The 27,731-nt window shown below is 46.9% G+C and overlaps 1 protein-coding gene across 1 annotated transcript in view; it reads right to left on the bottom strand.

Moving 5' to 3' along the window:
* Positions 1–27,731, bottom strand: part of MELK (maternal embryonic leucine zipper kinase) — a 350,951-nt gene that overhangs the window by 99,031 nt on the left and 224,189 nt on the right. Inside the window, exon 13 of the mRNA XM_086961674.1 lies at positions 20,990–21,130. Coding sequence (XP_086817800.1) covers positions 20,990–21,130 — 141 coding nt within the window. The remainder of the gene's footprint in view (positions 1–20,989; positions 21,131–27,731) is intronic.

The following is a 27,731-nucleotide window of genomic DNA, read 5'->3' as shown; positions in this document are numbered from 1 at the left end:
ATAACTGCAGTTACAGGTACGTAACGCATTCCTTATCCAGTATTAGGGTATCTTTCATAGATTCACATGCCTGAATCAGAGTAGCAAGCAATGATAAGCACATTTCGAATGGTACAATATGAAAGATCACCAGATAACATATCAATGTGAAATGCAAAAGGTACCAAAATGCAATAGCAGAGAGAAATGTGCGTGTATACAAGAGGAAGGTGGGATGAAGCGAGAAGGCTCATCTCTAGTGAAATAGATGACGGAGCACAGCTTGTCCCACTGCTCCATCTTTCATGAGTTCTGTATCCAAGCAGTAATGCCTGGTGAACTTATGCAGCGTTTTCCATGTTGCCGCTCTGCAAATGTCTGAAGGAGTAGTTTCTGTCCTGTAACTCCAGTTCTGTAGTAGGGGTATCTCCATGGAATTTTCTGTGAACTCAGGTGTCAAGCCGATAATTTGAGTGATGCTGGATCCGGATGTTGGACTTGCTGCTGGTTCATTGTGAGGAGAGAGGGAAACCAGCTCAACGGGATCAGTGGTTCCAGTGACAGGAGATGAAGCTCCGTGAGCCAGTGCTGGTGCAGTCATGCTGGAGCTATCAAGATAAGAGTGCAATGTTCCGCCTTCAACTTCCTGAGGACCCTGGGAATCAGGGGAAATGGAGGAAATGCGTACGCAAAGACATTAAACCATGCGATCGAAAAGGCATTCCCTAGAGACCCCTTGTGGGGACGCCAGCTTGCATAGTGTTAGCATTTGGCGTTCTGTTTGGTTGTGAAAAGGTCCAGGTGAGGAGTGCCCCATTGGGAGAATGATTGAGAATCTGCTGATCCAACTCCCACTCGTGGCAAACTGTTCGCTGTCTGCTAAGTGAGTCTGCAAGGACATTGCCCATTCCTGGGATGTACTCTGCACGAAGGAAAATGTTGTGAAGAAGCAACCATTTCCAGATTTTCTGCGATTCGGGAGATAACGTCAGGGAATGGGTCCCACCCGGTTTGTTTAGATAGTGCATTGTCGTGGTATTGCCTGTTCGTACGAGAACTAGAGAATTTTTGATCTGTGGGAGGAAAGCTAGAAGGGCTAGGTAGACAGCTCGCAGCTTGAGGAGATTTATGTGTAGCTTCCGCTCGGAAGGAAACCATCGTCTGTTTATCCGGAGCTCCTGGAGGAACGCTCCCCAAACTTCCAGGGAGGCATCTGTTCTAATGATATGCAGAGATACTTGAAGCAAGAAAGGCAAGCCTAGCAAAAGGTTTTGAGGGTGAATCCACCACTGTAGAGCTTTGACCATGTGAGAGGTAATGCGGATGACCTCGAACGATCCTGTACACTGGAGCCATTGTGCTGACAGCGCTTCTTGGAGAGGGCGCATGTGAAGGCGCCATTGCGAATAGGGTGCAGGAAGACATCATCCCAAGCAGAGATTTGAAAAGGCGTACTGTGAGAGACTTTTTGGATTGTATGCGAGTTGCCAAAGAAATTAGATTGTTTTGCTCTCCTTAGATGGAAAACTTTTCCCCGGGTTGTGTCGAGAATAGCGCCCAGGAAAGTTATACGCTGGGAAGGTTGAAGGACAGACTTGTCCCGATTGAGAGTGAGACCTAAGCGGTTGAAAAGCTGAAGACAGGCGTTGGAGGACCTGGTCACGCCTGCTAGAGAAGGTGCCTTGACAAGCAAGTCGTCCAAGTACAGGAAGACTTGGTGATGTCGTTGCCGGAGATATGCGGCCACTGGAGACAGGCATTTCATAAAGATGCGCAGTGCTGATTTTAGGCCGAGACGCAAGACCCGAAATTGGTAGTGTCTGCCCGTCACAGCGAACCTGAGTAACTTTTTGTGATTCCGGTGGATTGGGACGTGAAAATAGGCGTCCTGAAGGTCTAAAGACACCATGTAGTCATTTGCGTTGAGAAGTTGTAGCACCTCTTGAATAGAAACCATGCGAAACTACTGTTTCTTTAGATATTTGTTGAGACTCAAGTCCAGTATAGGTCTCCATTTCTTCTTTTTTCGGACCAGGAAAAAACAGGAGTATAACCCCTTGCCCCGTTGACCAGGAGGAACTCTTTCTATAGCTCCCTTCTGGAGCATCAGTGAGAGCTCCAAGAGCAGAAGATGTAAATTCTTGTGGAGCATTGGACGAGGAGGGGTATGGGGAGGAAATTCTATGAACTCCAGTGAGTGTCTAAACTGAACTAGTTGCAGGACCCATCGATCTTTAGTTATCTTTTTCCAATTGTGTAGGAAATGAGAAATTCTACCTCCAATCCTGGATGGTGGAAAGGAAGTGGAGACCTGTGGCAGAGAGAAGTCATTGTCGTCGAGCTGCGTCCCTTTGCCTACCTCCTTTCCCTCGAAAGGAGGACTTGGTGTAAGACGACTGTTGTTGTTGACGCTGCTGGTATTGCGGTCGATATTGTTGATTGGAAGAGTAAGAGGAACGGTAGTGTTGATTATCTCCTCTCGTAGAAGATTGTCCTCTCCCTCTTAAGCCACGAAAGGGAGGGTTTTTGAACTGAAGGGTACCCAAAGCCCGAGTTGTATCAGTTTCTTTTTTAATGCCCTGAAGAGCATCATCAATGTGTGTGCCGAAGAGAAGCTGGCCGTCATAAGGCATGTCAAGGACTTTTAGTTTGTATCTCCGGGCGGAATGCTGTTGCTTTCAGCCAACCCTGGCGTCTTCACGCCGCAGCCTCCGCCAGTTGGCGAAAACCAGTAGATGCGATATCTATCGCACAATCGATCTAAGGGGCAGGGCGTTCACCTTCTAGTAGGATCTTCTTTGCCTCTTTTGCCTCCTCCGGCAAGGAACCAAGATATGTGGCAATGTCTGCCCACATTTGTCGGTTAAAACGTCCTAACAGTGCCAAAGAGTTGGAAGCGCGCACTGTTAACGCAGACATAGATGAGAAACGGTTCCTAATATTATCTAGCCGTCTCCCGTCTTTATCTGGAGGGGCAGTTCGCATTGCAGAAGGATTTTTAGATTTCTGCTGCGCGGCCTGTGTGATGAACAGTGTCAGGTTTGGAGTAGCCGGTCAGGCAAGCTGAAGCGGTGTCCAGAGCCCTATATTTCTTGTCCAGCCTAGGCAGCACCAGGGGTAAAGAAGAAGGGTTTTGCATATTATTAACACCCTAGTCCTAAATGCACTCAATGATAGGTATAGACATGCCGGACTTCTTGAACGATTCCTTAAAGTCATAAAGGAAACAGTCTTGTTGGTGAGAATGCATAGGTATTTGGAAACGCTGAGCCGCTCCCTCAAGGATATTGTGGCAGCCCCCGATATCCTCAGGGGGTGAATCAGCCTCAGTAGGCACAGGGGATGCCGGACAGAGAATTACATAATCGTCCAATTCATCGTGTGTTGATTGAGAATTTTGAAGTTCCCCTTCTTCATGTTGTTCCTCCTCATCATAATCCGAGGAAGGTGGAGGTTGTTAAGTGGAAGGGCCAGGCTGTATAACCAGAGGTGAAGGCCGAGGTCTAGGAGGTGGAGAGATCACTGGAGGAGGTGGAGACGTAACCTAAGATGGAAACCTTTGCTTGTAATCAGAAATTAGGAATTGGAGGTCAGAAACCAGAGTCGCTGGCAGGCAAACCATAGGAGGTTGAGGGGGTGGTACTCCTCATTGTAATCCACCTGGTCCTCCTGCTCATGTTGATCATAGTTCGAGCTTTCGTGATATTTGACATGAAGTTCAGCTGAACTGGTAGCAGTACTGAACATACTGCCGTCATCAGAGTCTTCCTCCTCCAGGAGGTGGGCAGGTGGTAAAGTCTGGACTCTGCTTGGAGAAATCAAGGCCGGTGTCAGCGTGTTTCGTAACTTAAGGTGTACATACGCACTTTGCAAGGTAGGTTCAGCTGTCGTCAATGAGCCAGTGGACGGAGTGGTCGTCCACAGTGGGACGTCAACGAGTGTCACAGGTGGTATTGTCGACGATGCCGTCGTCGACTGTTGTACGTCGTTGATGCAGTCATCGATAATGGTCGCGTAGACGATTTGGTCATTGGCAGTGTCTTCGTCGTCGACAGAGCCTTAGTCGACGACGAAGTAGATGTGGACGAGGTAGTCATCGTTGACGTGGGCGTGATAGTCGACGGCGATCGTATGGACATAGACTGTTTTGATGTAGACGACTATTTCTTTATTTTAATCGTTGACGAGATAGACCTACTAGCCCCGACGAAGTGGTCGATGTGGATAATGCAGAAGATGCCACAGAAGTAGATATGTTCGCCGTCGACGAGGTAACAGGCAAAGTCGACGAGGTGGAAACCGGTTTCTTGAAGGTTGACACAGTCTCCTGAGGAGAAACCTTCACCGGTAAAACCTTGGAATGTGCCTCTGAAGACTTTTTATGAGTCTTCTTTTGAGGTGGCTGCGACAAAGGACCTGGAGAGGCCATCTTAGGTCTCTTTTGAAAGGAATGTGAAGTCCTGACGGACCATTCACTCTCTTCAGAAGAAACTGCTTAGTCTTTATCTTTTAGCCTCTGCAGCCAAATTAAGAGGCGTCCCTCCCGGTCCTTGAGGGTCTTGGTAGAAAAGGTACGACATACCTTACAGTCCTTTGAAGAATGATCCGGGTAGAGTCAATAGAGACAGTCCTTGTGCTGGTCATCCACAAGAAGTCTCCTTTTACCATATGAAGCACAGGACCTAAAAAGTCCTTTAGGAGTATCAGCCATGGGTAACCTGAAAACTCCACACAGATGAAGAGATATTGAAGAAATACCCCAATACTGTATAACCACCGACATCAACTTTTGTGAACATCCGAGGGACGCTGACGAGTCAAAAAGGGAGCAAAACAAACTGAAAATGTTCATGATCCATCTCCAACCATAGGTAGCTCCTTTGTGCCTGCAGGATGGGGATATGGAAATAGGCATCCTGCAGGCCTAATACCACCATCCAGCCTCCTGAATCCACAGCAGACAGAAGCTGAGGTGTTGAAGATCTAATACAGAACAGAGTCTTCCACCCTTTTTAGCACTAGGAAATAATGTGAATAAACACCCAGTTTTCCGAGGCAGAGTTTCTTTATAGTTTCTTTTGCCAAAAAAGCCTAGTTTCCTCCATCAAAATGGATCTCGGAAAGCCGCTTTGTCTCAAAGGGCGTTATGATAAACAGGGTTGACTTAAACTAAGTCACAGGGACCTGAGTATAAAGTAGCCACTAGACGGGAGCCCATGATTCATTCGCGCCAGCACGTTGTGATCCACGCTTCTAATTTGACCAGCCGGCGGCTGATTGTTACAACGCACATCCATCATACAGGGTACTAGAAATGCTCCAGGACAACTTACGGTCCTTGTTTCTTTAATTACCAGTTTGCATTAATCTACTGTACGGGGAATACACTCCAGGAGTAACACGGTCGGCAACGCCCGTTGTCCGATCGTGTAGATGCCAGCTCCAGGCGTCCCAATGGCTCAAGACTCGTAAGGACCCATGATTAATTACCTTGGCACACGACCTGCTGCTCTGCAAGGAAAACAGCCCAACTCCCCTCCCCTGTCCTGAAGAAGACCCACGTGGTAAAGGAAAACATCCTACGCTTACTAGGGTCGAAACGTAGACTACTCACCCCTGCGAAACCAACTTCCACCCCTATCAGGATTGTTCCAGCTTGTTTTTTGAAGCTTGGTTATATGAACTACCTGACCCTGTGTGGCAATTTGGTTTGGCTCCTTTGGAAAGCCAATGTAGCAATGTTTTCATGATTAATGTACTTTTGACTTGCACTAAAGTGAAGAATTTTCTCTTCTCATCCTACACAAATCCCCTCACCGCACACCCATCCCCCCCTTCCCTTGGGCACAACTTTAACTGAATATTGATGAAATTTTACTTGCAATTGTTTAACTAATAACACGGCTGAGTACTTTCTGAATAAACAACACTGTACTCTTGAAATTTGTTCTTGATTTGTCTTACATAAATGTTATCTTGATTTCTCTGTCTCTCCCAGTCCAGGACCCCTCTCTCTATATAATTGTCTCAAAAGGGGCACAATAGTTGGGGATAATGCCTTGCAGGAATGTGCAGTAGCACTACCCTTTAAAAAGCTCGAGAACAGAATTGGCCTTCTTGCCAAAGAGGAGAGACCCGTCAAAAGACATCTTTGAGTGACACCTAAACATCATACTACAAGCCTGTGGATCTCATCCTTTTGTGGTGCCTCAGCAGGACGCTAGTACCGACCACTCTGCATAGGCAGTCTGTTTTCAGGCCTGAACGGATGGCATACCTGGCCGCATTCTGGCCATCTTGAAAGGTCCCCGCAAGAGTACCCGAGGACTGCTGGTAAGATGCCAGCAACTTTGTTACATGAAGTATGGGAGGACATCCACAGCAAACAGATGGCTTTCACTTACCTGAGGGCAAGGCAGGAGGAAAAAACTTCCAAAATGCCTCCATTCTTTTCAACTCTGTCTAGAGAGTGTTGGGTAGTTGCAAAAGAATGGAGGTTAACCCAGCTAGTAGAAGCCTGTATACCATCAGCCTCTCAGAAATAGAGTCTTGCATGAGAAATGCAGGGTCATCCATAGCAGGCCTGTAGTGATGTGCAAACTGTCCATTTTCCAGTCAGCGAGAGCAGGGTTTGGTTCATGTGTACATGAGTTATTGTCAGTGCCTCGCTGAATGGTAATAAGGGTGCAGATAAGGATTATCTGGGTTGCAATACTTTTCGAAGGACATTGTTCTTCACCTCTATGGAGGGCAATTCTAGGTCTAAGATTTCGCCTGCCAATCTAATGACCATGGAGAATTAAGCAAACTCCTCCATAGAAGAGCCAGGTGGAGTGACGAGCCCCATTTCAGGGGAAGTGCTCAGCCCACTGTCCTCTTGCAGGTCCATGTAAAAAGTGTAATCCTATTGTGGGGCAAATTGGTCGCTATCATTATCACCAACAAAAGCAGGCTGCCTCTGGTCAGATTCTGATCTAAACAGTTGTTGGAGTACTGGAATACTGCTCTTAGGCAAAATCATTGTCTTAGCAGAGTCCCAACTTCAGCCGAGTTAGTACGGCATAGATATGTAGGAGGCACGCATGATGCTGTGGGTGGACACGCCAATCGGTAACCACTAAAGGCCTCTGCAGCTCCCTGGGGCCACAAGGTGTGCTAGAGGGAGCCAGTAAGGTGAAGAATAGGCAAAGTATGGTCTCCTTAAATGTCTCAATAACTTGCAGCAACGACCAACACAAGAAATTCAGGGTGCACCAGAACCAGCTAAGGAATCAGCTTGTCAATAGGGGACCAGGAGTGAGACCGCAAGGCACCTTGACATCCTCACAACCTCTCAGATGGAGTGAGACAATGATACTTTATTTGATTTAAAAAAAAAATCATAGAAGGGTGGACTTACCACCATGCAAACGGTATTTACATCATAGAAACAACACAAAAACTTTGAGTCGAGTTAAAAATGAATAACATGCTCTACAAAAGTGGCAGAAAAAAGGTCTAAAAGGAAAAGAAAAAAGTATAAAAGAATAATGGTTATTCAAACAAGAGGCTCGTTATTTTTAACTCATGATACAAAAAGACAACCGTTGGAAGAAAAGGGAAGAGAATGGAAAAGTCTGTGGTCTGCCAAAGCCTGGCCTATTGTCCAGAGACCTCTTTGGATGGTGCCCTTTTTTCCAGCTCTATGACGGCAAGGTTAAAATTTTTTATGGTTTTACATGAGAGTTCTATCCAAGAACCACTTAGGCATCTTATCACCGCCGCCCTGCAAGTTCTCACCTGGGCTTCTCTTAAGAGAGATCGAAGAAGCGTTTTTCTTAGATTTTGGAGTGCCGGGCATATACATATGAGGTGCAGTAAAGACTGCGCCGTTGCCGCAAAGGCGGCAATCGGGAGTTGCCCACAGCCGTAGCCATTTGGGAGTGAGGTCTTTGGACGAGAAGCAACCCAACCTTAAAAGGCTTAATTTCCTTTTATAGTGGTCCCTGAAGCATTCTTTCAAATAATCCTGTGGTTTTAGGTAGGTATACGACGGCAAAACGATCCAGGCATGGCTTTTGCCAGCCACTGCTGCTTTGTCCATGAATAGTGATGATTGTTTAACTGCTTTCTTGATTATCAGTTTGAAGGCAGAATATGTCATGGGCAGACGCCAAGATTCATCTAGTTTTAATGCCTCCAAAGCTTGCCTCAAGATCTTGTATATTGAGTCTGGCTGCCCGGCCTGTTTTTCGACTTCTAACCAGCAAAGGTGGGCCAGGGATTCGTCTTCTGCCTCCCTCATGCGCCAATAATATTTGGCGAGTGCTCCTTGTCTTGCTGGGAGCTGGTTAGTGAGACCGAACTCCAAACGGATTTGGGCTTGCGAAATATGTCTCGGGATTGAGAAAAGAGTTTTGAACAGCCTAGATTGGGCGAGATTTAACGCTGTGGCATCCCAGGTTGCCAGTAGTTCAGAACCGTATGTCAATAATGGCAGAAATTTTGCAGCTACGATGTTAAGAATGTGGCCGGTGGAATGACCGTTTTATTGCTTTTGAACTGTTTTGAAGGCAAATTGAAGCTGCTTTGCTTTGGATTCCCCCTGATCTAGGTGCTGTTTAAACTTTAATCGGTGGTCTAGTAAGATTCCCAGGTATTTATAATGATTTACCTGGATTAGAGGGGTAGAATTTATCTTCTAGACAAAAGTTTTTTTTTTTCTGGAGCCACAGAAGCATATGATGTTAGTTTTCTTTAGGTTTATAGTCAGTTGTGCGTTCGCGAGCTACTGCGACAGTTTGGAGATCAAGCGTTGTCGACCGATGTTTTTTTTTTTAAAGGAGCACAATGTCGTCAGCGTATTGGAGACTTGTTATAGGGGAGTGGGCCAATTTTGGTGGATCTCCCGGGATGGTGCTTATGTCACTTTCTAGGTCCGCGGTATAGATGTTGAAGAGGCTGGGGGCCAGAACGCAGCCTTGCTTTAAACCGTTGGTTGTATGGAATTTCCTGGTGAGGCGTCGACCATCTCCTTTTTTTCACTTGGACCCAAGTATCTGTGTAGAGCTCAATAATTGCTCCCAGCAACTTTGGCGGCACGCCCCAGGCTTTCATTTTGGCCCAAAGATTAGATCTAGGCACTTTGTCGAAGGCCTCTTTTAGGTCCAAAAAACAAGTGTACAGCGGGGTGGAGTTATTGATAGCTTTGTTAACAAGGAGGGTTAACGCGGATAGATTGGTCAAGGTGCCCAGGGCTGGCCGACAGCCTGTTTGTGTCCAGGGAATTGTCCCTGTACTGCTCACCCAGGATTCCAGCGTAGATCTTAGCCTCCACGTCTATTAAGGCTATAAGCCTATAGTTGTTAGGGTCTGAGCGGGGCCCGGATTTATAGATTGGATGCAGAATGCTGCCTCTCCATGATTCGGGGATGTTCCCGGTCTTTAGGCTCTGACCGAATAAAGGTGTTAGTTGACTGGCCCAAAACAATGGGTCTTTCCTAAATAAGGCGTTGGGAAGTCCGTTTGGACCGGGCGCTCCATCTGCTCTCAGTAATTTTATAGTATTTGAGACTTGCTTTAGTGAGAACAAATCCACGTCTCATGTAGTCTTTGGTATCGGTGAATTCCCAGTGATTTTTGGAACTGGCATTTTACTCAGGCTGGACCGGGGAAGCTCCACAAGATGCTCGGTGTTATTGTCCGTAAATGACTTGTACGAGGAGTTGTATAATAGGTCGATGTGACTACTCCAGAGCTGTTCCGTCATGTCTGAGTTAAACTGGCGATGTTTGCCATTTAGCATAAAGTTTATTTTTGCCCAAAAATCTTTCGAATTCTGCAATTTGCTTGCGTGGAGTATGGAGCACGCTAGTTTTTCCCTGTGCATTCGCTTTGCCAAATTAGTCTCTCTTTTTAGTTCTTTTTTTAGAGATTCGATTGTATTCAGCGTGGGTTGTGGGAGCTGGGGGTCTTTTTTGCGTTCGGCCCTGAGGAAAGCGTTTATTTGCCTTCTTAGTTGACGCAGTTTCGGTGTGTACCATTCCCCACCTCCCGTTCTTATGGGTTTGCCTCCACTGTTGTTGGATTGATGTTTCTTATTGATCTCCATACGAGGTTTTCCCAAGTTTTGACTATGTCGCTCGATGTTTAAGATAGTTGGAACAATTCGTGGCATGATGCCATTAAGATAGAGAGATTTCCTTCGTTCCAGTTTAGCCGTTTTAGATTGAAGATTTGTGTATTCAAGGTCAATGGCGCGGCCTTCTCTGACTTTGTGGGTTGAATGGTCAGGATGAGGGTCTGTGGAAAATTATCGCTTTCTACGAGTTCCTGAATCCAGAAATCGCTTATGTGGTGGAATAGGTCGGGGTCAGCCAGGGTGTAATCTAAGGTAGAGCCTGAGTTCTTAGAGACCCTCGTTAGGGCGGCTGGTCTGTCCAGATGGCCTCTCCCATTTAGGGTGTACAGATGAAGAGCTTCCAATTCAGAGGCACATTTCCTTCTCAATGCACTTTGTCTGCATTGATTGCCCTGCCGTGGCTCAATATGAGCGGGGAGGGTTCCCTCCTGTCCACGAGTTAGGTTCAGATTAAAATCTCCCGTTATAATCATGTTCGCGCTTGGGTAGGTTGATTTCAGTGTCTTAATTGTGGTGACTAGTTTTATCCTTTTTCCTTTGTGTTTTCCGCTGGGGTGCATGTAGAGATTCACGATCAGGAGGCCCAGGTTAGGGGAAACTTCCACTTTGATACATTGCATCCATGTTGAGTCTAAGTCGATGCAAATTGGTGACCAGGTGAAATCAGTTGATGTGAAGATGGATAGGCCCCCTTTGGCCCTGCCGGACGTCCCTCCTTCTGGGCTGGAACAAAGAATTCTTTGTATCCTACTAAAGGCGAGTTTTTAGTCTGCCATGTTTCTTGGAACAGTAGTATTTTAAATTGGGTTATGAACTCAATAAAGTCGTCTTCCTCCATCTTTGTATTCAAGCCATTGATGTTCCATGAGCAGATCATACAACCCTGCTTTTCCCCCATCGTTGATCTACTATCAATTCAAGCTTTCGGGCGTGTCTGCCTCTTGGTGAGCGAAAGTAATTGTAATTTGTCTGAGTCGCTGCACTTCCACTTCGGTGCTGCTTCTTAAATCTGGCCCTTTGGCATTTTTTAAAAGGCTTGTTTTTGGGATTTGTTTCCGCAGCGGGCTGGGATATCGTACAGGCTCCACTTTTTTTTAGTTCAATGCCCCATGCGACGAAAACCTCCCTATGAGACAGGATTTGATCTGTGATGGTGTGATTGGTCCAAGTTGTAATCGTCGAGTCTGAACCTGATTGAAGAGGGTTTGGTTTGAACTCTATTGATTCAAGGTCGCTCGATTTTAAGTAACGTAGGCCTGGGAGTTCTTCTAGAAGTCTTAAAAAGGCCCCTCTATTCAGGATATCATAGAACCCTCTTGAACAATATTGTGGAATAAACTCGATTTTGTTGCTTGGCATGGACCGCTTTAGGATTTTTGGTCGAGTGCTTTCTTCATTAGGTGGAAGGGCCGTTCCTGCCTGGTCAACCTCTAGCTCTTATGTGTGTGAGTTTACCATCTGTACGCTGTTGGCGAGGTCTTGTCCATTGGGGACTGGAACATGAGATTCGCCGCCCTGTGTGTCTCGTGAGTTGACTCCCTTGATCTTTACGGCATTGACTAAGATAACTTGGCTGTTGATGTCTGGGGCTTGGCTAGATGTATTCTTGTTGCTTAATTCCGTCCTTTGATTGATGTTTATGTTGGTTCCAGGCTCTTGAAGTGGTTCCTTGCGATCTGGTTTTTGTCCCACAGGTTTAAAGATACTGAACACTTTTAATGCGTTCTGATTTGTCATAGTGTGAATGGTCAGGATGAGGGTCTGTGGAAAATTATCGCTTTCTACGAGTTCCTGAATCCGGAAATCGCTTATGTGGTGGAATAGGTCGGGGTCAGCCAGGGTGTAATCTAAGGTAGAGCCTGAGTTCTTAGAGACCCTCGTTAGGGCGGCTGGTCTGTCCAGATGGCCTCTCCCATTTAGGGTGTACAGATGAAGAGCTCTTTTTTTGCTCCTTTTGAAATTGAGGGTGCCTTGGTGGGTGAAGGATCCCTCGACGTGGTCCCTTGCTCTGACATTGTTTTAGTTTGGAGTGGGACGCACTCGAAGTGCTGTTTAACTTCCTTGGTCACGGAATTGTTGATGGAATTTCCCGGAGAGGTTTGAGGGGCCCTTCGGTTGTGTGCTTTTGCATTCCTGGCTTTCCTTAGTCGCTTCCGTTCTCTCTTTGTAAGCGTTGGAGCCTGTTTGGTGTGATTAGCGGTTGGCGTGACATTGGGAATTGGCTCCTGAATTGACTCGGCTGCCTCTATTCGGTTTACCAGGTTATTGTCGTCTGGGCTTGCTGGCGACCTGTTTTTCTTTGCTGGGGGGAGGGGGGAAGGTGGATGATCTTGCGATTCAAGGCTCTCTTCACCCCTGCTAGCAATGGTCAGCCTCGTCAGCCTACCGGGGTCCTCTTTTGACTTCTGATTGCCGGTTAAATCGCTTGATGTTGTGGTTGTTTCTGTGAGGGAGTCTTTTGACGAATCCTTAACAGCCCCCAGTATTTGGGACATCAGACTGGGAACTGTGGCCAATTTGTCTATTATGTTGGAGCAGTGACAAGTGTAGAACGTATGATCTTTATTCAATTGAACCTTGGTAATCATGGTATTTAATTCTTGAAGGTTTGCTTCAATCCCCTGGACGTGAGACGCCAGGCGGTAGAGCAGGTCGACTTGAGTGTCCAGTTTGTCCGCGTGGTAGGACATGGCGACTCCTATGGTTTCCATTGTCTTTAATAATTGCGGCCAAATGGAAACCGGTTGACTGTTCTCTGGCGATTCCCCCCGAGCGTGTCTGTGAATGGAGATCGGAGATGTAGCAGAGTAGACTAAGTGGTTTGGTTGGATGGGATGCTCACACATTTGGTCGCACCCTGATCTCTTATCGGTGCTCTCTTCCTTCCCTGGACCTTGATTGTGTAGAGCTGATGACTTACATGAGCTTCGTTCGAGTTTTTCAGTCTCAAGTGCTGTTAAATTTGGTTGCTGTAGCTTCGATATCTGACTATCTTTGATAGCGTCTGTGTCTTCAGTGCCTCGTCCGGTGGAAAGAGAGCGGTGCTTTTTTTTCAAGCCCAGCTTGGGGTGACTGGACATTTGACTGTAAGAGATTGCCTGAGGCGTTGGGCACGGTTTTTCAACGCGGGGATATACCTGAAACTGCGGAGGGGGTTCCTCAGTTATAGTCGTGGACGTATTCTGAATTAGATGTACATTCTGCAAACTCAGCTCTTGAAAGACCGAGTCATCAGCTGCGTCCGGGGCCCAGTGTACTAGGGCGCGCGCCGGCAGTATGTTAGTCAATTGTGGTGGCTGAATGGATGGTTCCCCCTTAACTTCCTCTAAGTCTTTAGCTATTTGTTGGATCTTTAAAACGTTTAGCCAGAGAGGGCCGGACTCCTTGCGCCCAGAATTCCTTCTTGTCCTTGCGATCTGGGCTTTGCAGGGTTCGCTGTAGCACCTTGGCCGGTATGGTGGTGAAACGGACCGTTTGTCTTCCTTATTTGTGCCCTCCATGTAAGCGTTATGTTGTAAGCTGCTCCATTTGGAGCCGGAGTCTTGTAGTGGGGGTACCTTTCCGCTCCCACCCCCAGTGGAAAGTCTTTGACAAACTTTGAGGAAGTCCGTGATCAGTGCTCTTTTGCTTGCTTTTAAGTGCGGGGCCTGTTCACTGTGTGCCGGGAGTGATGTTACATCTCTCAAATTGTTTCCTTCATTATTCACTGCAGGGCTGCTGGTTGTACTGTCCTTGTTCTTGTTCCTATTGGCTCCTTCGTCCGAGCTTAGTAAACCAGGAATATCAGATTGATGTTGCGTGCCCTGGGGTTTTTTTGCGAGGTCCGCAGAGTCAGTTGCGGGGGCTGCTGTAATAAAGCCTTGAGCTTCCTGGGCTGTCTTTGCGGGACTCTTACCCCTGCCCATGGCTGTCCCTTCGATTTCCTCCCCCGTCTCTTCCGCCACCCCGTTGGTGGTCATACATGGGGGACCCCCCTTAGCTTTCTTTGTCTTCCCCTGTGATGTGGATGCTACGGCGTCCTCGCCTCGTAGTCTCCCCGACCTCATGCTGCTGCGAAGAGGGCAGTGCAGATTGGCCCTTTGATTGATAATGATGTGGGAGGTATGCAGGCTGCGTTGATAAAGCGATGTTAGCCTTATTTGTTGCTTGCATCTCTGTTAGCCGTTGGCAGTTGGCTTTTTAACTCTGTTCACGTTTGTAATAAGTTTATAATGAGTTGTAGTGAGTTGAGTTGTCGATTTGCTATCAGTTAATTTGGTTTGTTGTCTTATTTACTGCTGGTTTTGTTTAGTTTGGTTTTGCCGCTGATGAATTAGAGTGGTAGGGAATGGCAGATGACGGAAAATGACAGCAAACTGCGAACTGCAAGTGGCGACTGGCAATTGGGCAAAGGTGGGCAAACAAGCGGAGTGCACGGGGGGCCGCAGGCTGGAAGGACCTAGTCAACCCGCCTCCCTGGGTCCACCCCCGGCTCTTACTTTGCGGCGGCCTCTAGTGGCTGCCGCGCTTGCTTTTCGTCTTTCCTTCCTTCCCTCCAGCCTCGCCTCTCACCTTGCAGGCACCTGTTCTCCTGTATTCCAAAACGCAGTTGCGGCTCCTCCTCTGTTGGCCACCTGGATGCAAGAAAGTTTGTCAGGTGTTTGGGCGGGGGCTGACTCGCCGGATGTCCCACGGGGTAGCTTACTGCGGCTCTTGACTCCCAGCTGCAACTCCCGCCTCCGCCGGGCCACTCCCGCTACTCTCGCAGCAACTCGCTGTAACTCCCCTCTCTCTCGGGCTGCCCCCGCCGTTCCCGCCGGCGTTTTCAGCAAGAACGCCGCCCACACCTGGAAACCTGCCATAGCTGTCAGGGGTCCCTGTGAGGCGGTATCGGTCCGCGGTCAGTGATCGACTCTGACCCTCGGGCGGGCGTTGCCAGTAAATCTGCAGAGTAGCGAGAGGCGTCTATTCTCCGCACATGCGCAAACAACGCTTACCTCAGCGCCGTTCTCAGATGGAGTGCTGCAAGACTGGGACAAAGCCTGTATGAACTTCCAGTACTTCCGTTTTGATTTTGACTAACCTGAAGACTTGTATCGCAATGACGACCTGTCGCAGGACGGGCCCTGAGACAGAAATGTGTCCATGTCCTTGACATCGAGCAGGAGTGGTGTTCTTCGAGACATGGCCCGAATCCAAACACCAGAGACACGTTTGGGTGGGGTGGTGGGAGGGGGAATAATCAGACCCAGACATATCTTTGCAACAGTCTCAGCATGGATTGTACCTTGTAGTTTTAGGAAGGAAAATATTACCTTCCACATGGGAAAGACATGTTGGAGAAAAAAAAGCTAGTCATCTGACGAGAAAAAGTTAGGGGCTAGCTTTGGATCCATTTAAGAAGGCATGAAAAGATGCCAACAAATACATAGTGGAGCCTGTGAGGTGTCGATACCTCTCTCCACAGGTGGCTATATCCAGCTTGTGACCCAGGAAGTGCGCGTTGCGAGAACAAGCTATTACAAGATATTGTAGAGGTGCTAACTAAGCTCAATAAGGGTAAAGGGCTGAGCCACCCTACATGTGATTAAGACCCGTCTGATGAGTCTGCTCCCTTTATTTTATTTTTTATTTAAGGGCTTTATAATGCGCTTGATTCACCCCCGAAGGGGTATCTCAGCACAAAGGACACTGCTGTCAGAAGTTTGAAGGACAAGTGACTAGAAAAGGGAAGTCGTAAGAAGCTTTCTAAAGCGAAGGTAGTCGGAACATTCTCACAATTGAATGGGAAGCTTATTCCTGTAAGACGGAGCAAGATAAGAGAAGACCTTTCCTCCCAACCTTGCTCTTCTAATCAGAGGTACCCAAAGGAGGGCTTTGGTACTCGAGCAGAGGGTTCTGGAGGGGGTGTCACTGGTGAGTCTATCAGCTAGATAAGAGGGGCCTTCATTATGCAATGCTTTATACACAATGCAGCAGATCTTGAATCGCACCTGTTGATGTATTGGGAGCCAGTGAAGTCGGCGCAGCAGTGGGAGGGAAAGGAGTCTGGGGGGGGGGGGGGGGGTGTTTATGCAGCGGTGTTTTGCACCACTTGCAAGCGCCGGAGAGATGACTCATTTGCAGAGATCGATAATGCGTTACAAACTTTCCAAGCGAATCAGCCCCATCGCCTGCCTCAGAGTTCTGCGTACCGAGCCCGGAAGCAGGAAGCAGAGGAAAGACTCTCCAGAGTAATCACAGTGTATGAAAGCAGGAGCAGACTGTGGCAGTCACATGCTCCTTTAAGGTCGGTGCCTGATCAAGACGGATGCCTAAGTTTTTCACACAGGTCTTTTCGAGGGGGGGGGGGGGGGGGGGGGGGGGGGGGACCAAGATCTCCTGGCCACCACTCTGGTGTCCACCACAATGGAGCTTCACCAAAGAGCACAATCTCAGTCTTTGCAGCATTGACCTGGAGAAAATTATCTTTCATCCAGATGGAGATGGCGCTCATCCCTGAAGAGAAGGTGGACTGAACTGAAGGTGTGAATTTATCGAATGCAAACAGATGTGTGTCATCCGCGTAAGATATAGGGACAAAACCTGATTACCTCAAAAGGTATGCAAGGGAAGCCACATAGATGTTGAATAAAGTAGGCTCAAATATGAGCCCTGAGGAACTCACGTCGTCAGTTCTATAGGTTGTGAGCAGAAAGGGTCCAGCTTGATGGTCTGAGATCTAGAGGAGAGAAAGCCGGACATCCACTGCAATGCTACGCCTCTTAGTCCTATCTCCTCCAATCTCCTGAGCAAGATCTGGTGCGAGACAGTGTCAAATGCAGCAGAGGGGCCTAACAGCACCAGGAACGTGGATTGGCCGCTAGCTAGGGTCATTATGATGTTATCCGTGAACGCTAGAAGAGCGGCCTCCGTGCTGTATTTAGGTCTGAAACCGGATTGTGAGGGATCCAGACCACCAGTGGATTCCACAAAATCAGACAGCTGCTTATTATTGTGTTTCTCCACAAGCTTGCTCAGGAGCGGGAGGAGAGAGACCGGGCGAAGATTAGACAAATCTTCCATAGGGGCTTTAGAATTGTTTCGAATCTGGATCATCTGTGCCGCCTTCCATTCTGCCGGGAGTAATACCTCTTTCAAAGAGAGATTAAGAAGCAGGGTTATGAATGGGGCCAATATAGTGGAATAGAGAAGCAGCGATTTTGGCTAGGATGATGTCAAGTGGAGAACCCAATTTGGCTGAGCCCTAGGTAGGAGCAAGAGGAAAACTTAGCAGAAAGTTTGTAATGCTTGGCCTAATACTAGCTAAGAGACGTATTGCCATTAAAAGGCGGAGTCTCAGGCCCCATCTAGTGCAGGACTGGCGAACGGATATACTGGAGTGGGGTGGAGGGTACGATGGGATGAAATGCTGGCAGACAATCTTCTCACCTGGGAGGCCATGATACAGACATTAACGGACCCTCCTGATGCCAGACCCCGTGAAGAACCCACTGGTCGAGAGAGTCAATTGGTGGAAAATGGAAATAGGCAAGCCCATACTGGGGTGGGCGATCAGGTGGCAACTTGGGGTTAGGAAATGCTTGAGTGTCTTTATGAGGATGATGAGCTTGGACTGCACAAGGTGGAATTATCACTGTATACGTTGGTGTGTTATTCTGCACAGCAATAGCACATTTTTAAACAGCATTAAGGTAATGTGCGTTCCAGTAAGTAGTGTATGATGTTATGCTTGAAAGAAAGGTCAATAAAACTCATTTTAAAAAAGCAAGCATGAAAAGAAAGGAAAGAACGTCACATTATTTAGCTGGCACCTATATGTAGCTCCAGGCACTTCCAGGATGGAGCAGAGTTGACAGCCACACAACACCACCTACTGGAGCACAGAGGCTATGTTGAAAAAGCTTCAGGGTTCATATTGGCACGTAAGGATATTCTAAAGGCGAGGAATCTGCAGTTACAACGATCAATCAGAATTACGATTCTTTAAGGCTCTACCAGTATTGTAGCGCAGCTACTGAAGATATCTCATTACTAAAGACTCAATATACTGTGGGCGTAGGCATGGATTGTGCACAGGTGCACATTTATATAAGTAACTCCCACAGACCAACAGTGCAACTCTGTCTTTCACTGTTTGTGTCCACTCGGACAAAGTCTCAAGTCCATATGGCACTCCTATGCGCGTAATAGACTCTTGTTTCAATTGCATACAGAGCCCCCTTTTACCTGATGTTTGGTGTTGAAGTTCTAGTAGCGTTGTATCTGTGGTTTGCGTACTCCACTTAGAGGTAGTGCCTTTACTGCTTCTGTGGCCATGGTGATTGACCCTGCAGGGCAACAGGGGGTTCTGAATAAAGTCAGCGTGGTAGGACTGCACACCAGAACTAGTCTTAGAAAGTGATGATTTCCCAGCCAGGTCCATAGGGATGCTGTTGTTCAGCAAATCCAGTCTTGGGGCCTACTCAACCAGGATGCAATCCATTCAGCAGTTGTGGTCTCAGGCCCAATCAGCATCTTCGGATGCAACAGGACTCCTTTTCCAGACACCAGAAGCACCAGTTTTTCAGGGTTCATGGGGGATTACCGTAAAACAATGCTATTTGGGTTTGCTCGTCTAGGTGCTATTCACATGGGAACTGCTCAGAGCGAGGATCTCGCCACATGTCACTCTGTTGTAGCTCGCTTTCTCTTGGTGCTCCTCACATCGAAAACGCATTAGACTTCTCCTCCTGGACAGTCTCTCCTGATGCAGGGCAAGGAACACACTGCCCTCTTTCAGCAGGCCAGAGTCTTAGCACTTTAGTCAGGCTCTCAGCCCTTCCTGCGGAAAGTGCTTACTTAACTTTGCGTTATACCACACACTGCCTTATCTCTCTCACACACACACACACACACACACACACACACACACACACACACACACACACACACACACACACACACACACACACAAAACATTCAAGCACTCCACATGCGTGGAGGTTGTCAGAGCAAGGTCCTAGGCCTCTCAAAACAGTGGAGCTTTACGTGAAAGGTCAGTAGACAACACTCTCCAACACAGAAAATGTTCTGTTCACAAGAAAGATTTTAAAAACAGGATACGCTGGAACTACTGCTTGCGTCTCACCCCAGGCATGGGCAGTAGTACTATACCCACCAGGAAGATATGCTTGGAGCACCAGTCAAGGTCACAGTGCGGGTTCCAGCACTCACATTACCAGGGTTAGGCTTAGCCTTTGCACACACGCCAGATTAGCAAGATGTTAGAGCCACACCAAAAGTCAGCATACCAGTGTCGCAAGCAGTCAGGCGTCTCCAGTCTATGACGCAGGGGACATTCTCATCCAAAAATCCCATGCCATAAGTTAGGTTTAAGTGTGCGCGCCCTGGAGGGCATCAGATAAGAATGAAAACCTTTGTTGTATCAGCACCTAAACAAAAGTCAGACCCTTGAACTTTTCTATGGGAATGAACTAGAGCAAACTGGTTGAGATCAATGGCTAGCAATGGATGCAATTCTTTTACAGGGTATGAAAGGAAGATAAGCCATCTTGCAACTATAGAGAACTGGCTCTTCATTTAAAAGCCGAAACTGTACCATTAGAAGTTTCAGTGAGAAGAGCAGGAGGCCAAGCAACTGTGGCCACGGGACTACGGAATATTGCAGGTTTTAATTATTATTTTTTTTTAACGAAGGGGGAACCCAAAAGCTTTTTGGGGACAAGAGTCCACTTAGCACAGCTAGAGGGAAATCTCCCTTCCGACTCGTGTGGCTAGCTATATTTGTAAAAAATTCAGTGTAATGGTTCGGTTGAGGTAGCAGGAAATGGCTACCGTTTGGACAACTAGGGTTAATGCCCCTTGAGCAAGCGCTGCCTACATATATTCAGACATCTTTAAGATATATTTGGGGGAATCCTTCAGGATCTTTCAACTGAAGATTTGTTTTAATTAGCCACTTTTTAGGAGTACCTAGGAGTACCTAGCAGGACAGGTAATGACAGGTCTGTGAAGGAGGTGGTGGAGAGCCTAGTCCAGGCATCCAAACAGATCAGCAGCATGAAGAACCTGCACCCCGAGCATGAATAGGGATACAAAGTTGCAATATATGGTCCCAAAATAAACATACATAAATAAATAGGGAATAAGGCAGAAGAGTGATGAGGGAGTGCTTCAGTCTCATCAGATTACACCACTGCATGTTTCCTGATGGAAGGGGACTCAGAAGGAAAAATGCACTCTTGGCATTCCTGGAGTTTGCGCATTGGGCAGCAATTTCCACATTCATAGACTGTAGAATTTGATATGGATCTTCTGGTTTTTTTAAACCGGTAGATGATGGTCTACAAAATCGACAGCATGGAGTTTGGCACTCCTATTTGCATTATTTTGAATGAATAACCTTTGCTTACCACAGCTTTTTTTTATGTTGTATCTTGAAAACAGAACGGACATCCATTTAAAAATAAAATTTCTGGTTATGCAACAAATCCCGTTAAGGTAACCTATTTTTTCTTTTTCCCACCACTAAAAATTTAAATGGCATGCTATTCTCAAAGAAAAGATTAATCAGTTTACAGCTTACAATTTATCTTAAGATGGTTTGATTCATGAATTCTTACAGTAATTATAATGGATGACAAAATAGATAATACAGTATTTTCAGCGTTGAGACAACAGATTTAGTTAGTTCACAAGCTGCAATTTAGAAACAGTATGGAACTTCTGTTGTAAATGGATACCATAAGAAATTACATTTTATGACCTTGAACCCAAGTAAATTTGTAGCCTACTACTTGGGTAGACACTGCCATTTTCTACAAGCATTTTTTGGGATAGTTCATAAGTCGACACGTATGCACATTTTATTTCGAATAGTCCCACCACTGTATAGTGTGTAAAGCTTACCTCATTAATGATAATTGGCGTAAGAGGCATGAGACCAGAAAATGGGTAGTCTTCATAAAAGTCACAGTCTGCAAAGTCCATGGAACCGAAAACATAGGGACTCTCACTTCCATCAGTATCAAAATGGAGATTCTTTTTGGACTAGTTTGGGGAAAATATATTATAGTAGAGAGAAAAAAGAAATCACACTTAGTTGGATACGAGAAAAAGACAGAAAAGGTTTATAGCCATAGCAGTTTCAAATGTTCCTATTTCAAAACTTTATGGTAATTAAATGCACTTGTTAGCAAATCATACAGAATTCTGTCTCAGTCGGTGCCTTTTACATTGTATTACAATATGGGGGCCAAGTCCAATAACAAACAGAAGTTCACCACATTCCTTCAGTACGAATTACCAGGTAGCTAATTAAATGTTGTTAGTTTTACAGTGGCACAACTTGTGATAATAAAAAAAGAACAAGCACTGGCGTTGCCAATAGGTCTCGCAGTAGGAAAGTTTGAGCTATTGGTTGTGTAAATGACAAAGCCCTTTATGTATTCAAAATGATAACAGTGAATGGCATTGTTATTTGCCATTGTAATAGTTCCACCTGTCGTACTGCGAGATCTATTGGCAACGTGAGTGTTTTTCGTGTGTGAGTGGCGCTGTGTGTGTGAGTGGCGTTGCGTGTGTGAGTGGCGTTGCGTGTGTGTGGCGTTGCGTGTGTGTGTGTGTGGCGTTGCGTGTGTGTGTGTGTGTGGCGTTGCGTGTGTGTGTGTGTGTGTGTGTGGCGTTGCGTGTGTGTGTGTGTGGCGTTGCGTGTGTGTGTGTGTGGCGTTGCGTGTGTGTGTGTGTGGCGTTGCGTGTGTGTGTGTGTGGCGTTGTGTGTGTGTGTGTGTGGCGTTGCGTGTGTGAGTGGGGTTGCGTGTGTGAGTGGGGTTGCCTGTGTGAGAGGTGTTGCCTGTGTGTGAGGCGTTGGCTGTGTGATTTGTGTTGCCTGTGTAAGTGGCGTTGGCTGTGTGAGTGTGGTTGGCTGTGTGAGTGTGGTTGGCAGTGTGAGTGTGGTTGGCAGTGTGAGTGTGGTTGGCAGTGTGAGTGTGGTTGGCAGTGTGAGTGGCGTTGCATGTGGCAGTGGCGTTGCATGTGGCAGTGGCGTTGCATGTGTGCGTAGTTGAGTGGCGTTGCGTAGTTGAGTGGCGTTGCATGTGTGAGTGGCGTTGCATGTGTGAGTGGCGTTGCGTAGTTGAGTGGCGTTGCGTAGTTGAGTGGCGTTGCGTAGTTGAGTGGCGTTGCGTAGTTGAGTGGCGTTGCGTAGATGTGTGTCCCGTTTGTACAGAGGACACATGGGTTAGCTACACAGAAAATCACAGACACACGCATTTGCAGCAGGCACTATAACCTAATGAGCTATATGCATATTTAACAGACACAAAGGAACAGCGCGGGTCAGGTAGCGCATCCTTCCTAGCCACGGGCTCACAGTCACGTTAGAGGAAAAAACAAACTAGGTTAAAGTGTCCCTAAGCATTACACAGTCACAGCTGCACGGGGAAAGGCGGATAGCGAGTTATCTTAAAATAATCTCACTGTATGTAATCTCTGTAGCACCCCTCCTCCCCCATTTCTCACATGTAAGTTACTATTTTACATTTAAAATAACATTGTTTATGGATGTTGCGTAAATCAAACATATTCTCTGCAAAATGTCTGTAATCGAAAGTCCCACATCTATTGACAGCATAAAACTAACCACTGAATTTATCACAAACGGTAAATATTTCAGCAAACAGTTCTAACCCAGAATCAGATGCGGCTGACATCTGCAAAAGGTGTTAAGGCAAACGGATGGAAGGGTGATATACACACCCCCCTCATCCCCTCCCCCCCCCCCACACTTCTAAAGAGCACACAAGGAATTCTTAGAGCGGAAGAAAAGGAACCTATTAAAGCTGTGCTTATCTTGACAAAGCACATTTGTCAAAGGCTCTGTGAAAACTGACACAAGCATAAGTAATAAGGCCCCAGCAACAACGTAGGTTGTTTATGGGCTGTTACCAGAGCTCTTATCAACGTGAAAGCAGGAGAAATTACACGTGGAACCGAAAGAAGGTTTAAACCTGTGCCCAAAACTGGACCCCAACGAACTATGCTGCACTCGCATGATCACTTCTATAAGTGATCCCTTTGGTTCACGGCCGTGAGGGATGTTAATTAGGGGGGAGGAGAAGTAAGTGAGGCCGAGCCCACTGGGGGAAGCAACAGATGGCTTTGGTGTTAATGCGCTTCGCGCGCTGGATGGAAAGCGCGTGCAGCCTCTCTGCGCTGCAACACAGGCCCTGCTCTCTCTGTGATGCATCACAGACCCAAGGGAAGCCAGTCCTCAGATGTGGAGTTGAGCCAATGAACTTTACCACCCACTTGTTGTCCCTATAAGTATCCCGAGGTGGAAAATAGAAATCAGCACCCAACACAACTTCATCCAAACTGACATTTGGAGGTGGCAGGAATCCAGGGTGCACTGGTTGCTCAAAAAATGCCATGAAGGTGGTAGCAAGTAACGGAGAGGCTTCTCGTTTATAAGAGTTCTAGACAACAGGAGTTGCTATTACTTTATATTTACATCGGAAGGATGAACCGCCCAGCTGACATTACTTGAATTCAGAATTCTAACTGCAGAACGCATGTTGGTCAGTAGCAGCGTTTAACTTTAGCTCGTTGACCAATCTGGGTATTGAAATTATCAACACATTGTCAGCTTGTTGCAGTTTTGGCAATTCCGCCATGCCTTCCTTATAAGCCACCCCCGTACTATTCACATTTATTAATGTTGTAATTGTGTGCATTTTTTTTTTATAGCAGCTCAGGTTGGAAGTATTTAGAACTGGATAAATAACGCACAGCTCTACAAATTGCGGCCACTTGAGCGTACATTAGGAGCTGTTAGGAGTGGCGCTGATGACTTCCTTCTCTGCTTGCATGTGCCGTTTCTTTTTTGAGCCCTCATAAAAACTAATCTGCGGTCGGAACTAGCTCTGAAGTTTTATCGTGATTTACTGAGCCAAGAACACGATGCTGAGATGGGTCACTTGTAGGTCATGGGTTCGGCTGCGCAGATGAAAAATGACGCACTTTTTAAGTGGCTCTACGAAAGAAAACAAGCATTGGCCAATGTAGAGCATGAAAAGAGGTAATTACTAGGCCGTGAGGGATGTTAATTAGGGGGGAGGAGAAGTAAGTGAGGCCGAGCCTGCTGGGGGAAGCAACAGATGGCTTTGGCACATTCCAATGAAGTCTGGTGGGGGGCGGGGGTGGGGAGCAGGCATATGGTGTTTGAGTGAGCAGCCTTTGATGTGCGAGCGAGATGTCTAGCGGAATGCTCCTATAAGAATGCTTCACATTTTAATAAAATCAAAAGGACTGGGCTAACGCCAGGCCATATAATAAAAAATTAGGTCTATTTCCTTGTTTGCTGCTGCTTGCTAATAAATTCCTGCCACATTGCTCGAGGCTCTTAATTATTTTTCAGCACAGAGTTGTATTTTTCGTCCCTTGTTCACATGGCAGGACCTTTCGAAGGCGGAGCCCGGGCACGCCCTCTCAGCACACCTGCCGGCTACCGGCAGGATGTGTGTGGGAGGTTTACGGACAGGCCGTCAGGAGGAAAGATAACGCCGGCTGGATTGCACTGTAGGACATCCCAACATCCAAGTGAGTCAGCCGACAGGGATGTGTGAAGGCCCTGCTGGCGGGGAGTGAGCAGAGGGGGTGGGCGGGGATGACGAGCCAAGCTGAGGGGCTGGGGAATTCTACAGAGGGCACGAGCACAAAGGAATGACGTGCAGTGCAACACGGAAACAAGTATTCCCGCAGCTTCCAGCTTCAACAGGCACTTCGCTCCTTTCTGTCCTGTGTTGATCCTCTGCGGAACACTATGCAGGCCTAGCAGGGCTGACGTGGTTGAGAATCTGGGCGATAATAGGTTTCAGTGTACCTTTGTCCCAGAGAGCGAGGCAGGCAGGAGGGGAAAGAAAGACTTGAGAGGGAAATAGATCACAGATAAAGAAAGAGATTGGAGATAGAGAGAGAGCGTGTTGGAGAGAGATCGAGGGAGAAGCATCATGCAGGGAAAAGGATCGAAAGAAAGGGAAAGAAAGAGGGAGCATCATGCAGGGAAAAGGGATCGAAAGAAAGGGAAAGAAAAAGAGGGGTAGACAAGAGCCACAAGCTGGTGAGAGTGGCTGCTGAATCCTCCGTGTGGTGTGGGAGGAGTGCTGTTGTGGGGAGAGAGAGGGGAGGTGCTGGTGTGGGAGGGGGGGAGGTGCTGGTGTGGGAGAGGGCAAGGCTGTGTTTGCGGGGAGAGAGAGGGGAGGTGCTGGTGTGGGAGGGGGGAGGTGCTGGTGTGGGAGGGGGGAGTTGCTGGTGTGGGAGGAGTGCTGCTACAGCAAGGCTGTGTTTGTTTGGAGAGAGAGGGGAGGTGCTGGTGTGGGAGGGGGGAGTTGCTGGTGTGGGAGGAGTGCTGCTAGGGGAGGAGAAGCCCTGGACGTGAATGCTCGTGCATGTTTGATCACGTGATTCACATGAACTGCAAGAAAACCGCGGCTGAAAGCCCTTTGGTTTGAAGAGAAAATAGCCGACTTGAATTCTCCCCATTTCCCATTCCTGCGGAATGGTAAAGGCGAGACCTAAAAATGACTAACTGGAACAGTATACATTATGGCATATACTGGTGATGACCCACAAGTAAACTAGTGTCTAGGGATACTTTGAGAAAGGTTGCCTCTTCACTGAAATTCAGCCCGCTGGCAATCAGCATTAGTATTGCCAGTAAAAAAATAAGAAAATAAACTCTTTTCTCATCTTCAGACACAAATTATTAAAAAAAAATGTTGGTACCAATGCAATGTGCAGATCTCCAATGTGGGTCCTTTTTAGATGATGAAGAAACCACTTCAGCGAACAGGGAGGTGGCAGGGCAGTGGGGAATCAATCTGTGATTAAAGTATTAACCAGAAAGTGATACTGTAAATAAGTAACTTGTTCTTTTGATGGATACTTCCAAATGCGGATTCCTTTCCTGTAGAAGAGATAACAAATCAGTACCTCCCAAAGTTGGAGTCTGGAGTGGGCTCAGACCAAAATGTCCTGTAGCACAAGTTACTAGTTGTGTAACGATAGATCTGTAAGAGAAATTAGTTAGTGATAGATTCCTTACCTTAGAATATCCCCAGGCGTCAGACTGGATCCGGAAATTTTTGCGTAGCAGTACCCTTGCGCGTCGGTAGGCGTCATCTGCGGCTCCGCGTCCGTCGGCGGCGTCGTGATGACGGAGTACTTAGACGCCGCCTCCGCGTGCTGACATCAGTTCTTTGACACAGCTTTTCCGCGCCAGAAGCGCTGAGCCGTGTTAAAAACCAACACTGGTGCCATGAAAATAGGGCCCTGAAAGGGGATGACCTAAACCCTAGATATCGGTTCGCAGAATGGGGAGGATGGGTGGGTCGGTAAGGCATCTATCACTAACTAATGTCACTTACATATATATCTTTACACAAGTAGTAACTTGTGCATCTGAAAGAAACAGGTTAGTGTTCGATTCCTTACCTTAGAATAGATACCCCAGCAATACCAACCCCGGTGGTGGGTCTGCGAACCAATAATCACACCAGAAAGTCCTGGAGGATGGAACGGCAAAAGAAGCCATCCCTCCGGACTTGGCTGTCCAGGCAATAGTGTCTTGCAAACTTGTGCAGCGAGGCCCACGTAGCCGCCTGGCAAATGTCCTGCAAGGGCACTCCTCGGCCCAAGGCAGTAGTAGTCGCTGTGTCCCGAGTGGAATGAGCCCTCAGCCCAACAGGGGGTTCCTTCTTAGCCAAGGAGTAACACGCCTGAATACACAAGATGATCCACCGCGAGATGGTCCGCTTGTGCACCGCTTTACCCTTCTTACCGCCCACGTAACCAACAAAGAGTTGGTCATCCACCCGGAACTGGCGTGTGCGATCCAGATAAAACGAGCGCACACGTTTTGTGTCCAGACGGTGGAGCCTCTCTTCCTCTCTCGAGGGATGCAGAGGCAGAAAGAAGGTGGGCAAAGTGATGGACTGCCCAATGTGGAAGAAATGAGTTACTTACCTGTAACTGCAGTTATCCAGTATTGGTGTCTTTCATAGATTCACATGCCTGAATCATTCCCCGTCGTCGAGACGGGAACCTCCGGTATATAAAAAAGTAATGTCCTATAGAGAAACATATCAAATAACAAAGGGAGGAGCCAGTACTGATAACATTTATTAAATGCTAGAACTCATCATCCACATCAAGAAAATTAATTCAAGGTAGGGTATTGCTACTTAGTTGCAATTTTATTTTATAGAAATTCAACAATTATTACAAAATTTATCTTTACATCAGAAAAGAGAAGCATTAGAAAAATTAGGACAATTAAGGACACATCAAACTACATTCACATAGACACTTCAAACATTCCAAAACCTCAATCATGTCACATTCAAGGGCATTCACCGCATTCAAACCTGAATCAAGCATACCACATACTGCTGCTACAATAAAAAGAAAATACAAACTAGATCTGCATCAATTATACAATAGTTAAGTACAATTGTTTAAAAATCGTACATTCCCATAGATTTTTTAAATTTTACACCATTCATTAAGGAATAATACAGATAGGTAGTGTACACAAGATGGTAAGGAGTCTGGGAGTAGAAATGACTATTTCTATAAAATAAAATTGCAACTA

This window comes from Lissotriton vulgaris, chromosome 3_1 (assembly GCF_964263255.1).
Source record: "Lissotriton vulgaris chromosome 3_1, aLisVul1.2, whole genome shotgun sequence".
NCBI lineage: Eukaryota > Metazoa > Chordata > Amphibia > Caudata > Salamandridae > Lissotriton > Lissotriton vulgaris.
This window is presented reverse-complemented; position numbering and strand designations above follow the sequence as displayed.